Source organism: Ranitomeya imitator, chromosome 5 (assembly GCF_032444005.1).
Source record: "Ranitomeya imitator isolate aRanImi1 chromosome 5, aRanImi1.pri, whole genome shotgun sequence".
Classification (NCBI taxonomy): Eukaryota; Metazoa; Chordata; class Amphibia; order Anura; family Dendrobatidae; genus Ranitomeya; species Ranitomeya imitator.
The window spans coordinates 563,714,475-563,729,872 of NC_091286.1; the positions used below are offsets into that span (position 1 = coordinate 563,714,475).

Genomic DNA, 15,398 nt, shown 5'->3' on the forward strand with positions numbered 1-15,398 from the left:
CGAGGACTTGTTTTTTTGTGGACAAGTGGTAGTTTTGTATGACCACATTCATTTGACCACATAATGTACTGAAAAAAAAAATTCTAAGAGATAAAATGGTAAAAAAAGGAATTCTGCCATTGTCTTTTATGGCATTCGTTGAATTGTAAAAAATAATCTGGAAAAGTTTGTAATTAAATTTTTTAGTTTGTGTTTTTTGTGTGGCAAGGATGGTTTTATTAATAACAATTTGGGAACAGATGGCGTTTGATCACTTTTTATTGGATAGTATGGGAGGCGCAGCAATGTGTTTTACATTTTTCATTATTTGTACAGGGTAAAAAGGAGTAATTGAAATTTTTATATATTTTATTTCTTTTTATATTTTTACTTTTTTTTTCATGTACTTTTTAGTCCTCTTTGGTGACTTTAAACTGGGATCCTTTCATCACTTGTTCTATGTACTGCAATCCCACAGCATTGCAGAACATAGTGTAAATCAGCAGCAAGTGGCTTCTGTAGGTGCCCAGCTGCCATGGTAAACCATCAGTTCCCCTCGATGTATGTGCATGCATGTATGCTCCAATGACCACGTGGTTTCAATGCCACAGTCAAATATATACAGTGACATCTAAATGGTTAAACAGCATGGATCAAAGCATGCTTTCATCCCTGCAGTTAAAGGCAGATGACTGCTTTATAATACAGCTGGAATTTTCTACATGTGGACCACACTCAGCTCCCGAGCCTCCTCCATCTGTGTGGACCATGCTGAGCTCCCGAGCCTACTCCACCAGTGTGGACCACGCTCAGCTCCTGAGCCTCCTCCACACGTGTGGACCACGCTCAGCTCCCGAGTCTCCTCCACCCATGTGGATCACACTCAGCTCCCGAGCCTCCTCCACCCGTGTTGACCACGCTCAATTCTTAAGCCTCCTCCACCCGTGTGGACCACGCTCAGCTCCCGAGCCTCCTCCACCCATGTGGACCAAGCTCCGCTTCTAAGCCTCCTCCACCCGTATGAACCAAGCTCAGCTCCCGAGCCTCCTCCACCCGTGTGAACCAAGCTCAGATCCCGAGCCTCCTCCACCTGTGTGAACCAAGCTCAGATCCCGAGCCTCCTCCACCCGTGTGAACCAAGCTCAGATCCCGAGCCTCCTCCACCCGTGTGAACCAAGCTCAGATCCCGAGCCTCCTCCACCCATGTGAACCAAGCTCAGATCCCAAGCCCCCTCCACCAGTGTGGACCAAGCTCTGCTCCCAAGCCTCTTCCACCCCTGTGAACCAAGCTCAGATCCCGAGCCTCCTCCACCCGTGTGGACCAAGCCCAGATCCCGAGCCTCCTCCACCCGTGTGAACCAAGCTCAGCTCCCGAGCCTCCTCCACACATGCTGAACCTTCCGTGGACATGCCGGTACATCCATTTGCACAAAGGGTTTAGTGGAATCTAATTTTTTTTTTATTGCTTGATTGAATAAAATAGCAGTCTTTAAAAAAAATCTTATTAAAAATCAATGGATAGTCAACCAAGCTAACTTGGTTTGTTTGTGACGGGGGCTATTAGGGCACAAAGGACCCCCAAGCGGAGCTTTAATTAAAACCGTGATCACAATTTGTAGTAATTTGCAAAGTTTTTGGTATTTTATTCTGCATGTGGTTAAGGCAGCATCAATATCATACCATATTCCCCTTAAAGGGGTTTTTCCACAAACAACGTTAATTTTAATCAAAGTATCTTTGAATAATAATAATTTCCACAATTGGATGTGGTTAAATAAAATGTTCCTGTGCGGAGATAATCTTATAAATGTGCCCCAGCTGTGTACTGTGTTATGGCCGTGTCTGACCGTGCAGGAACATGGTCTGATCATACCACAGCTCCTGGGCAGGAGAGTACACAAAAGAGTATACAGATAGCATAGCATGGGTTCGCAGCGGATTCTATCTGTGAGGTAAAATCTTGCTTAAAAACAGGCTGGGAAATGTTTAACCTCACAAAAAGAATCATCTGTGATCCCATGCTGTCCTGTCTGTATTCTCTCTTTTGCTTCCTCCCCTGCCCAGGAGCTGTGGTATGATCAGACCATGTTCCTGTACGGTCAGACACAGACATGACACAGTACACAGCAGGGGCACACTTGTAAGATTATCTCAGCATAAGAACATTTTTTAACACATCAAATTGTGGGAATTATTAATTTTCCATGATGTATTACTTAAAATGTACTTTGTGGGAAAATCCCTTTAAGTTAATAACAGTGTCTAGGGTCTATGGTCAATAATAACCTAACCCTGGAAAAATTGTTATTTAAGCTTTCTATACACATTATGTACAATAAATCTGTGTATACATTATAAAAATATATTGAAAGATCAGGAAACCGTCATCTAATTTCATTGAATCCGCTAACACGTTCAGTGCTAATGTAAATGCTGGTGGTTTGATCAGTCAGCTGGGGGGATTGTCTTGTATGGGTTCATAATGCCTTTAGGGTCCAGCATTTGTTTAAGCTGCTGCATGATGTGTACCGCTCCTCTGGACTTGCTGTAATAAATGTGGTCCCTCTTTTTGAATCCCAGTCCATGCTCAGCACTGATACTGCCATGGTGCTTAGAGGTCCATTCATACACAAAAGGCTCCAGGGCTGACAGTAAGGTGTCAGTGTGCGACTTTGCTGTGATGTTTAAATGCAAGTTTCCATCACCTGTAGAACAAATATGTAAAAAAAATCTATCAGATCTTTGTTGATGGCTAATTATACTAAAAATTAAAAACTGATAACTTGAAAAGTGATGTAATTTCCATTACATCAGGTATACTATAAGCAGGGCCGGTTTTAGGCAAAGTGGGGCCCAGGCAAAATTTTAAAATGGGGCCCCAAATGCTAACATATTGCACATCACACAGAAATATTTTGGCTGTATTAACGTACGCTGAGTTCAGGCAGCTAATCGAGTGTGATCGACAATATTGAGGTCGTTCTACACTTGTTTCCCAGCCTCTTTCCACCAGTTGAGGAAAAATTAATGGGATAGAACAATCACTAATAGATCAATCCGTCCCCATACAGTATCATGTTATCAGCAGCACATCTGCAGTTTTCACCAGGCCATGTGCTGTCGAAAACTGATTTTTTTTCCAGCATAAACAATCCAATCACTCAATGAATATGCAGCATTTTGCTTGTCTAGTATAATACACCCCATAGTCCTCCATATAGTATAATGTGCATCACAGTCCTCCATATTGTATAATGCACACCCTATAGTCCTCCATATAATATGCCCCATAGTCCTCCATATAGTATAATACACTCCCTATAGTCCTCCATATAGTATAATATACTCCCCATAGTCCTCCTTATAGTACAATACACTCCTCAGTCCTCCATATAGTATAATACACTCCTCATAGTCCTCCATATAGTATTATATACTCGCTGTAGTCCTTCATATAGTATAATACACTCCTCAGTCCTCCATATATTAAAACACACTCCTCAGTCCTTCATATTGTATAATACACTCCTCATAGTGCTCGAAATAGTATAATGCTCCCCATAGTTCTTCATATAGTATAATATATTCCCCATAGGCCTCGATACAGTATAATGCAGCCCCCATATAGTATAATGCAGCCTCCCCATAGAGCATAATGCAGCCACTCCACAGAATATAATGTAGCCCCATCAGAGTATAATGCAGCCCCGCTATAGAATATAATGCAGCCCCCCATAGAATATAATGCAGACCCCCTCATATAGTATAATGCAGCCCCCCCATAGAATATAATGCAGACCCCTCATAAGGTATAATGCAGACCCCCATATAATATAATGTAGCACCCTCAGAGTATGATGCAGACCCCTACAGAATATAATCCAGACCCCAACAGAATAAAATGCAGCCCCCCCTCATATAGTATAATGCAGCCCCCCATAGAATACAATGTAGGCCCCTCAGAGTATAATGAAGCCACCCCTTAAATTATAATGTAGCCCCCTAATAGAATATAATGCAGCCCCCATACAATACAATGTAGCCCCCTCAGAGTATCATGCAACCCCTCTCATAGAATATAATACAGTCCCACAATAGAATATAATGTAGCCCCCACAGAATATAATACAGTCCACCTCCCCATAAAATATAACGTAGCCCCCTCAGAGTATGATGCAACCTCCCTCAGAATATAATACAGCCCCACAGTCCAGTACTCACTCACTGATATATAATTAAAAACAAACAAAAAAAAAAAGCAACACAATCTTCACCTCTCCTCCTCGTTCCCCGCGCTGCTCCCGGCTTGGCTCTGGTCTCAGGGGCTGCACTGCCCGGCACACAGTGGATGCGCGATGAAATGACGTCATTGCACACCCGCAGCATCAGAGGCAGAGGGGAATGATGGGGGAAGGAGGCTTATCTGACACGCTCTCCTCCATCATTGCTTTCAACTGTATTGGCATAATAATATTAGCCATATGTAAGTGTTCACACTCGGAAGTTAGGTCAGGGACCCATCAGATTCAAGAGATTACCTTGATGATGGTTGATGGGCTCACACTATTTGGCCGAAGTTTGTGCTAAACGTCTCGTGTATTTTTTTCTAAATTTCAAAAGGCATTTTGGTATTCCCATTTCATGTATTTCACATTATCAATTGAGTGCAACCATTTTCGTATTTTGCCATTAGTGACATGCCACTGGCTGGAGGCCCCTGGGGGAGCAGGGGCCCTAGGCAGCTGCCTAGTCTGCCAGTCGCTAACGCCGGACCTGACTGCAAGTCAGGGTTTTTTTTGTCAAGGCCCCATGGTTACAATAGGCAGGTAAAGTTCCCACCAAAAACAACAGATGGTGAATCATCTAACATACAAAGACCCAGTATGGCCACTGGCTGATCCATGTGTAGTGGACGACGCGCCATCAATGTCATATTTCCCTGTTCTATAAGAAGTGATGTAGCCATGTCCAAAATAATTACCCATACAGAGGATCCTTTCATGTCTCAAATTAAATGACTAGACAAATTTTTAAGTACACGTAAAAAATCTGTCACCCCAAAAATTACTGCAGCGAGTTATCTCACCTAAATGTCCATAACCAACTACACCCAGAGCAGAGGACCCAACACGAGCCCTTGTTTCTTCAACAAGTGCATACAGTTTCTCCACAGGCATCGATAGGTCATATTTGAAGACGTAACCATCAAGGGCTAGAGCCTCCGTGATACGTTCCCGTAAGGCCCAGAGGGACTGTGTGAAGAGAAAAAAGTGAAATACTGAGGAAAAAACCAAGAACAAACAAAAAGTAATTTAAATAGAACCTGTCACCAGGTTTTACCAATTTAAACTAAAGCCACCACCCCAGCTGCTCTATTCCTGCAGTCCATCTAAGCCCCCAACTTCCCCTTCATATGCCAAAAAATATCTTCTATACTTCTGGCATAGGGTGCTGTCAGTCCAAAGGGCGCCTTTGACCTTTTCTCCTCGCCTCCTCAATCCTTGTAGCTGCTATCTTCCTGGCTTGATTGATGACTAGTCCTATGTCTTCCACAGATCACCGCGAATCTTGTACCTACGCAGCCAAAGCTCAGGCCTGCGCTAGTGCTCAATGCTTTGTCCTACCAAGGGCAGAATAAAGTCATATGATGCACCAGCAGCCATTAACCCAGAAGTGAAATTGGTGCCGACACACGCTCAGTACAGGACTTTGCTCTGCCCTCGGTTGTGCAGAGCATTGAATGCCTACACCGGCCTGTGCTTCATCTCCACAAGTACAAGATCTGCATCAATCTGTGGATAACATAGGATGTGTCATCCATATCAATCATGCCGGAGGGACGGTTGGTGGAGGGATTGAGGAAGTGCCGAGAAAAGGACAAAGACACCCTTCAGACTGGACCGCACCATATACCAGAAGTACAGAAAGTATTTTTCCTTACATATGGAGGGGGAGTTGCGGTCTTAGCTAGAGGTCTATGGACTGTGGTAATAAAGCAGCTAAGGGTGGTGGCTTGACTAAAGTCAATTTTATAGAACTGAATAAACCTATTAAACAATTTTGAACATGTTTGCTTATTTAAACCAAAGAACCCAGAGAAAACTCAAGCAAACACAAGGAGAGCGCACAAACGCCATGTTGCCCTTGGTATAATGGAACACAGTGCTGCAAGGTTAACAGAGTACGAAGATGCACCATTTTTATAAATGCTAGATAAGCACTATCAATTTTTTTGCAGTGTGCATACAGTGGAGGCAGCCAAAATCCACCAACATATATCAGAATATATCACCCTGACATATGTAACTTTGTGACCGCACCTCCTTTAAGATAAACCTTTATGTTTCACCTGTCTATTACATATAGTCCTGTTTATCTGTGACGCCTTAGATAAAGGTGTTGTCCATTACTTGGGTCATCAATATAACATTGGTTGGGGGCTCCAACACCAGCATCTATTATCTGTTGTCTGTTCCTGAGGTGGTCGGATGTAAGCGCTGAATGGAGCTGAACAGCACATCACCATGCACTTGGCAATGGCCACTACGTATTGAGCTGAGCTCTGCTGTTGCTCTACATACATGATGTACACCCGGCCAGTGGAGCCGATAGCATCTGATCAGCAGGGGTGCCAGGTGTAAGACCCCCATCAGTCGGATACTGAGGACCCATACTACAGATGGGTAATCAATATCAAAGTAGTGGACAACCCCTTTAGGGTGCCGGCTTTTTCACATGGAAACCATTATGCTAATTTACCATTATCGTTAGAAGTTTACAGCCCCATACGTGTGACTCATTTTATGATTTGTGCACATTTGGTGCCCCCCATCTACAGAGTCATACATAAAATCCCTATAGCTGCCTACATGACCCTGCTTTTCTCCAAAATAAGTTGCAAACAATATTAATGTGACACAACCCTAGAACCCAGAACACAGGCTTGATAGCCCCATACTCCAGCAAACACACATGTGGGACAAGATTCTTCTCATAACTTTACCAAGTTAAACTTTAGTCCTTATAATGAGATCTGAAGGACACGGACTGTAGCCAATTTGTATACTCTAGTCCATACAGCGCAATATAGGGACCTTCTATATACACTACATATTACTATATTCATATATTAATTGAGCTAATTTAAGGGCAAACATGGATAAACCACGACTTGTGCATATAAAAAAAACAATGACATATATATTATATACATTCGCCTTCAATGCTACAGATTATGACCATACCATTATTTTACCCTGGTTGGTTGCTACTGTTCCTGAAGTCACAAATCCGGAGTCTATTGCCTTCTCCAGAAATATATTGAGTTTCTCTTCATCGTGCTTTCCACAGGATCCAGAAGTCTCTACCAATACGTAGAATGCATTGTCTGCAGTCAAAACATACCCACATGAATCCAATGTCATTTACACCCAATATCGCCACCGGTGAATGAGTTACCATTACCGACCTGGTAAAGGATTAATAAGTTTCAGATGAGTTTGCACCATCCTCATAGACTCGGAATCCATGAACTCACAAGCAGACAGAATCTCTCCAAGTTGATCTCTGCACAGTGTAAACACCTGCAGAACTTTACTGAAATGTTCGCATCCTGGAGAAAAGTGTAATAACCAATATTCGTTAAACAGCCGAATAATGGCTTAAACCCAATGGAAAAAAAAATAGCATACAACAAGGTGGTAAACTTTTGTTAATTGCTCAGTCAACTTATAAGAAATAGTCTTAGGGTATGTGCACACGCTGCAGATTTTGCTGCGGATCCGCAGCGTTTCCGCAGCTGCGGATCCGTAGCGGTTTCCCATGAGTTTACAGTACCATATTAACCTATGGGAAATGAAATCCGCAGTGCACATGCTGTGGAAAAAAACGCGCGGAAAAAAAAAAAAAAATCAGACAGCGCTCGAATACCATCCGAGAGCGGTGCAATATTCAGGGACTGATAGATATGTAAGATGGGGTGGAGAAACTTCAACTTCTAAAACAAAATTGGACCAAACTGATGATATGTATATTTTTTTCATACGTGGAAAGAACTGATGTGTGAATGAGGCCATATAAGAACCTGGCAGAAAGCACGGGTCCAACACTACCTGGCCCCTTATAAAAAAGATACGAGAGGTGAGATTTAGCTAAAATGGTAAGACGACATTGTCCATTTTCACTAATCCCATTTAGTTTTCCCAAGCATTTTTTTTTTGTTTTATTAAAGAGGAATTTGTAGCAGATTCGTTCAAAAAATTCCAAATAAACATGAGGTCCTAAAAGGAGAACGTACAATTTTAGTTTAGAATAGAGGTTCATTAGAGGAGGGGCAGCCTCTAATGTTCAGAAATCCTTAATAAGGAATATCAAAACTTTTTTTTTTGTTTTAAGTTCTCTTAATATGACTGCTCCACATTACATTGGTCTTTTCTTAAAGGGACCTGGTCAAGATGTGTTAACATATGGATATAGTGAGATAGTTTTATTAGGGGTCAAGTGTCTGTAAAGCTGATACTTTTTTGTAGAGATCCGACGTCCCAGTTATGAGAAGTCTAGCGTAGAAGTCAAGTGCAAATCAGATAGGAAGTGCAGCGTGGGCGTGTCAGTGCACTTTGAGGGTTTCTTCCCATATATGGACACGCCCTCAGTACACTTTCAGTTGGATTTGCATATGGCTTCTTACCTAGATTTGTTATGTAGAGTCATGTTCCTTTGACATGGCGATATCACTGATAAGCTGATTAGTGATAAGTGTTTTGCGGCAATTCCACTTTACATAAACCAAAGTAATCAAAAATATATAAAACAGCATAAGTAAAGTGACGGAATAAAACACCTTACCTAACAGGGCCACGTTTACCGCGCTGGGTTTGCGTGGGCACAAAATGGATAAAGCGGTTATGATGCCTAATGTTCCTTCGGAGCCAATGAACAGCTGCTTCAGATCATAGCCCGTGTTATCCTTGCGCAGAGAGTTGAGACAGTCCAGGACAGAGCCATCAGGAAGGACCTGATAAAAAGGACAAAGAAAAACTATAAAAAGGAAAAGAAGAAGGTTCCTACTGTACGAAACTCCTCTTAAAATCTCTTACGGCTTCTAGTCCCAAGACTGTCCCTCGTAAGGATCCATATCGCAGAAGTCTGAGACCACCAGCATTTGTTGCCAAGTTGCCCCCTATGTGACAGCTTCCCTTTGCTCCTAGATCTAACGGCATGGTGTAACCCCGTTCTCCTAGATATTGGTTCAGCGACTCTAAAACACAGCCTGCCTGGCACACGAGGGCACCTAAAATATAAATACACAACACAAATGTACAATAAAGCTTCCCGTAACAAAACCAACTTATTTACACTCCTGCCTTTTCCTAAGTGACCAAAGAGTCTTAAAGCCCCTTCAGAGACTAGAATCTGGGTGTGACTGCTACCCCTGCTCCAGATTGCTCTACTCTCCCCATAGATTAACCCCTTCCCTCTGCAGCCAATTTAAATTTTTGACTTTTAAAAGTTTCTCCCTCTCCTTATTATAACTTTATTTTATTTTTATACTGACAGACAAATGAAGACTAAGGTTTTTTTTACGGGACAGGGGTGTTACCTTGAAATTGGTTTTACAAAAATTTCAGCATTTTTCATTAAAAAAATATATATATATTTTGCCACGCCGTTCAGGCATTAAAACCCGTTTTTATTTTTTGTGCTGTTTTCCTTTTTTTTATCTATATCTATCTATCTATATATATATTTTATGATTTGTATCACCATTTTCTGAAACTAAAGGTACCTTCAAACTGAGCAACTTTAGAACGATAACGATAGCGATCCGTGACGTTGCAGAGTCCTGGATAGCGATATCGTTGCGTTTGACACGCAGCAGCGATCAGGATCCTGCTGTGACATCGCTGGTCGGAGCTAGAAGGCCAGAACTTTATTTCGTCGCTGGATCACCCACTGACATCGCTGTGTGTGACGCCGATCCAGCGATGTCTTCACTTGTAACCAGGGTAAACATCGGGTTACTAAGCGCAGAGCCGTGCTTAGTAACCCGATATTTACCCTGGTTACCATTGTAAATGTAAAAAAAAAAAAAAAACACTACATACTTACATTCCGGTGTCTGTCGCGTCCCCCAGCGTCAGCTTCCCTGCACTGTGTCAGCGCCGTCCGGCTGTAAAGCAGAGCACAGCGGTGACGTCACCGCTCTGCTTTACGGCCGGCGCTGACACAGTGCAGGGAAGCTGACGCCGGGGGACGCGACAGACACCGGAATGTAAGTATGTAGTGTTTTTTTTTTTTTTTGTTTTTTTTTACATTTACTATGGTAACCAGGGTAAACATCGGGTTACTAAGCGCAGCCCTGCGCTTAGTAACCCGATGTTTACCCTGGTTACCCGGGGACTTCGGCATCGTTGGTCGCTGGAGAGCTGTCTGTGTGACAGCTCTCCAGCGACCACACAACGACTAAACAGCGACGCTGCAGCGATCGGCATCGTTGTCTATATCGATGCAGCGTCGCTTAATGTGACGGTACCTTAACTTTGTAGCGGTTTTAGATTACCATCAAGGCTTGTTTTTGTGTGGCGAGCTGGTGTTTTACATATACAATTTTGGGCGCATACTAGGTTTTGATTGCATTTTTTGTGCATTATTGTGATGACGAAAAAAAAAACAAAAAACAATTGTTCCGTTTTCATCTTTTCCTTCTTTACCAATTGCCTCAATTTTCTAATTTGACAGATCAGACTTTTCTGAATACAGAGATACCAAATATGTATTTTTTTTTTTACATTTCTCTAGGCATTTCCCTGTATATATTTTTAGGGAACATGTCAGGTTAGATACTGCTATTGACCAGCATGTATAGGGTTAATCTGCAGGTTAATAGCATTCAAAAGGTGAACTTTATTTCTCCCGGGAGCCGCGAGCTGTCAGTCATCGCTCACAGCACAGAGAGGCGGATATATCCCAGCTGCGGCACTGACTGACAGCCACCACCTGTCCCATGCGTAGTGGGCCTTGCTTCTGAGGCTGCTCCAAAGTCCCTGACGTGATAAATATCTTGCAGTGTGAAGGGGTTAATTCAATTAGACTACACAGGTAACAACCACTTGGTACAAAATCTATGACAGATGAACTAGGAAACCATTTTCGGGATGATCAAGCTGCTTGTACAGAGAGGAATCACTTACCGGAAACATCATCGAAGCTGATCACTTGATCCATGAGAGCAGTAGAGATGAGGATCTCATCAAACACAGGGACACTGCCTCCTACTAAGCTTGTATTTCCTCCCTGAGGAGTTACAGCAAGGCCCCTTTCATTACAATACCTGCAGGTACAAGGAAAGGAATAACGATAATATATAATAATAATGAAGGTCATGGGTAGACATCAGGATTTGTTTCTCACTTCTAAACTCGTAATTTCTTTATCCTCAGCACATAAGTTGGGAAAAGTCTTTGATTCAATGTGATCAATGCAAAGCTCCAACCTACATAACATACAGTTTTATTCAGGACAGCATGACATAGGGAAGGAGAAGCTGAGCAGAAGCATATGTAGGATTGCTGGAAAAGATTCTGCATAATTTGCATTTTATTCAGTGAAATTCCTGGTGTTTGTACGTATTTGAGTCCAGTGGGCGGTCCTACTAGTGATTGACAGCTATCTCTGCACACACAGTCATACAGGGAAGACGGTCAATCACTAGTAAGACCGCCCAATGGACTCACACATACAAACATCAGGGATTTGAATTAATAAACACGCAAGTTTTACTGAAAATTTTCCCATAAAAATGAATGTAAATTTGATCAGCTCCTCCTGCTGTACAACAGCTCGCTGCAGATCACATACTAGTTTCAACATATAAGGATTCCTTTAACTGGATTTAAAAAAAAAAAAAAAAAAAAGGATTGCTGGGTAAAGCCGGTTTCACATATCCGAAATTCACAGTCTGAGCACACTTTGCAACATCCGGACCGGCCCATGTGTCCAGACTCAAACTCTACAGCTTCAAATATGTGTATGAAGCTGTTGAGTTTAGGTCAGGAGACCAGCAACCCAGACATTAATGTCCGTTCTCGGGCTGTGACTATCGAACACAGACAAACATAAGACACATTTTTTCTTAAAGTTCTGTGTGGAAATCACTGTATGATGACCATGTTAGGCTACTCTTAACACTTGCGTTTTTCAGCTTCCATCACAATCCGTCGTTTTTTGAGAATGCAGGATCCTGCAAAAAGTTTTTCCCATAGACTTGTATTAGCGACGGATTGTGACGGATGGCCATGGTCAGTGCGTCTATCTCTCTGGTGGAGTACCGCCGTTCCCGCTGCTTCTCTTCAGACCGAATTTGGGCCACAGCCTTCCAGAGCAAACCGAGTTTGCCTAGGAGCCCTCGCACCAGCATATTGTACCGCCCCACGGCATTACTCCAGTAAAGTGGCTTTTAGCCTCCCACTTTTTTTACTCTGCAAGACCAGATAAAATGGAATTGTTCTGAGGAAGGTCCATTGGGACCGAAAACGTTTAACAGCATCTGTTGAATCTGTGTCTGGACGTACAATAAAAATCAACAAATGATCACTACATAATTTGTTTGAGTGCCAAGTCTTTGTTATATATTGATTCGTGGGTTGGACACCCTACTTGAGCACCAGCCTCTCACCTATTGACTGAGTGCCGTGTTTATGTACTGTATCTTAGGATACTGAGTTAGCAGAGTAAATTGCATTACCAATAGCCAGAAACTTTGAAAAATCCTGAAGAACAGAAATCCCAGAAAATTGGAGAAGGGCAAATGTCGTCCCCATTTTCAAAAAAGGAAAGACGATGGAGCCAGAAAATCAAAGGCCAGTGAGCTTTATTTCAATACAAGAAAAGATGTTTGAACATATTTTTAAACAGCACGTATGTAAGTACTTGGATAAGAACACAGTAATTAACCAGAGCCAGCATAGGTTTGTAGCAAACAAGTCAACCAGACTAAATCTAATTTCCTTCTGTGATGGAATCACTGACTGGCTGGATCAAGTAAATGCGGTAGATATAGTATATCTCGACCAGCAATGCATTTGATAAATTATCTCATATTATCCTTATTGAAAAAAATGACCAAGTAAGGGATTGACAAGGCTATGGTTAAGGTGGATTTATAAATGGCTCAGTGATCGTACTCAAAGAGTGGAAATAAATGGTTGCATATCCAAGTTGAAGAGTGTTTCAAGTGGGGTACCTAGCCCCAGTGTTATTCAACAATTTTACAAATAATCTAGATAAGGGAACTGAAGGTAAACTGATGAAATTTGCAGACGATGCAAAGCTAGGAGGGATAGCTAACACTAGAGAAGATGGAGAAAGTATTCAGAAGGATCAAGATAAGCTTTAACAATGGGCAACGACTGATAGAATGGTATTTAACAGGGAGAAATGCAAGATTCTACATCTGGGCAAGAAAAATGAAAATGACATCAACAGAATGGGAGGAATAGTGCTAAGCAACAGCACGTGTGAAAACGATTTGGGTATACTAATAGATCACAGACTGAAAATGAGTCACCAGTGTGATGCAGCAGTAAAAAGGAGATTTTTGTGTACTCACCGTAAAATCTCTTTCTCTTAGCCTCTAATTGGGGGACACAGGACCATGGGTATTATGCTGCTGTCCACTAGGAGGCGACACTATGCATAATCTGAAAAAGATTAACCGTGGCTCCTCCTCTGCCGTATACACCCCTGGACGGCATCAGCCTTCTCCAGTTTTGTGAAAAAGCATTAGGAGGAACGTAACATGAACAAAATAACCATGCCTATAAGAAGGCAACTATATGTACGAGCTCAAGAAAACAATATGAGAACTCAACAGTAATAACGGCCCGAAAAGGGCAACACGGTGGGAGCTGTGTCCCCCAATTAGAGGCTAAGAGAAAGATTTTACGGTGAGTACAAAAAAATCTTTTACTCTGTGGCCTCATTGGGGGACACAGGACCATGGGACGTCCCAAAGCAGTCCCTGGGTTGGAAGCAATGGACGAATATTGTGCAGACAGGCCCCTACACTTGGGGCACCGCCGCCTGCAGAACACATCTACCCAGGCTCTCGTTCGCTGATGACTGGGAATGAACTCTGTAGTGTTTAGTAAACGTGTGTAGGCTAGTCCAAGTGGCCGCCTTACACACTTGTTGTGCCGAAGCCTGGTGCCGAATGGCCCAGGAGGCCCTTATCGCCCGTGTAGAGTGTGCCATAATACCGGCTGGAAGAGGAGAATTCTTAAAGCGGTAGGTCTCTTGTATGGTGGATTTGATCCACCTGGCAAGGGTAGCTTTGGAAGCTGGCAGACCCTTGCGGCCACCTTCCGGAAGAAGGAAAAGAGAATCAGACTTCCGGAAGGACGCAGTCCTAGACACATATATACGCAATGCCCTGACAAGGTCAAGCGTATGCAGAGCCCTCTCCACTCTATGAACCGGGACCAGACAAAGGGAAGGCAGAGAAATTTCCTCATTAAGGTGGAAGTTGGACACAACCTTCGGAAGGAAGGATGGGACTGTACGGAGGACTACCTTGTCCTGGTGAAAAGCCAGAAAGGGCCGTCTGCAGGAGAGTGCTGTCAGTTCAGACACCCTGCGTAGCGAGGTGATTGCCACCAGGAAAAACCACCTTCTGGGATAGAAGACGGAGCGGGACCTCCTTAAGGGGTTCGAAGGGTGGTTCCTGCAATGCTGTCAGGACCAGGTTGAGGTCCCACGTTTCAAGTGGTCGTCTGTAGGGGGAACCAATCGGGAAACCCCCTGAAGAAATGTCCTTACTTGCGGCTTGGTAGCAATGCGCCTTTGAAAAAGCACTGAGAGGGCTGACACCTGGCTCTTAAGCGAGCCCAGGGACAGCCTGGCCTCCAGACCCGATTGGAGAAAGCCAAATAGTTTGGAGTGGGAATAAGGGAATGGGGTCTGGCCACGAGATTCGCACCTGGTAAAGAAAGCTTTCCAGGTACGGTAATAAATCTTGGCAGAGGCTAGCTTCTGTGCCATGATCATGGTCCTAATGACGTCCGGCGAGAGCCCTGCCTGGGTTAGAACCCAGGTTTCAAGGGCCACGCCGTCAAATTGAGGGCCCCTGAGTTCTGGTGGTAGAACGGGCCTTGTGATAGAAGATCCGGGCGGTCGGGGAGGCGCCAGGGGGAGTCTATTGTAAGTTGTACAATGTCGGCGTACCATGTACGTCTGGGCCAGACTGGTGCGATTAGAATGGTTGGAACTCCCTCTTGCTTGATCTTCCTCACCAATCTGGATATCAGGGAGGGAGATGGAAAAATGTACAGAAGCTGGAACTGAGTCCAGTCCTGAACCAGAGCATCTGCTCCGAGCGACCGCAGATCATGTGCTCTGGCCATGAAGTTGGAGACCTTGGCATT

The 15,398-nt window shown here is 43.3% G+C and overlaps 1 protein-coding gene across 5 annotated transcripts in view; it reads right to left on the minus strand.

The window, feature by feature from the left end:
- Positions 1-1,415: 1,415 nt before the first annotated feature.
- The window catches only part of D2HGDH (D-2-hydroxyglutarate dehydrogenase), a 39,643-nt gene continuing 25,660 nt past the window's right edge, over positions 1,416-15,398 (minus strand). For 2 of the 5 annotated variants that reach the window (XM_069727701.1, XM_069727703.1), the window contains exons 4-10: positions 11,169-11,308; positions 9,075-9,268; positions 8,824-8,992; positions 7,448-7,591; positions 7,224-7,366; positions 5,066-5,231; positions 2,289-2,684 (exon numbers count right to left, since the gene is read on the minus strand). In XM_069727701.1, coding sequence (XP_069583802.1) covers positions 2,425-2,684; positions 5,066-5,231; positions 7,224-7,366; positions 7,448-7,591; positions 8,824-8,992; positions 9,075-9,268; positions 11,169-11,308 — 1,216 coding nt within the window. In that variant the 3' untranslated portion in view covers positions 2,289-2,424. Of the gene's footprint in view, positions 2,685-5,065; positions 5,232-7,223; positions 7,367-7,447; positions 7,592-8,823; positions 8,993-9,074; positions 9,269-11,168; positions 11,309-15,398 lie in introns of all 5 variants that reach the window. The other 3 variants (XR_011312500.1, XR_011312499.1, XM_069727702.1) reach the window with 3 other exon arrangements.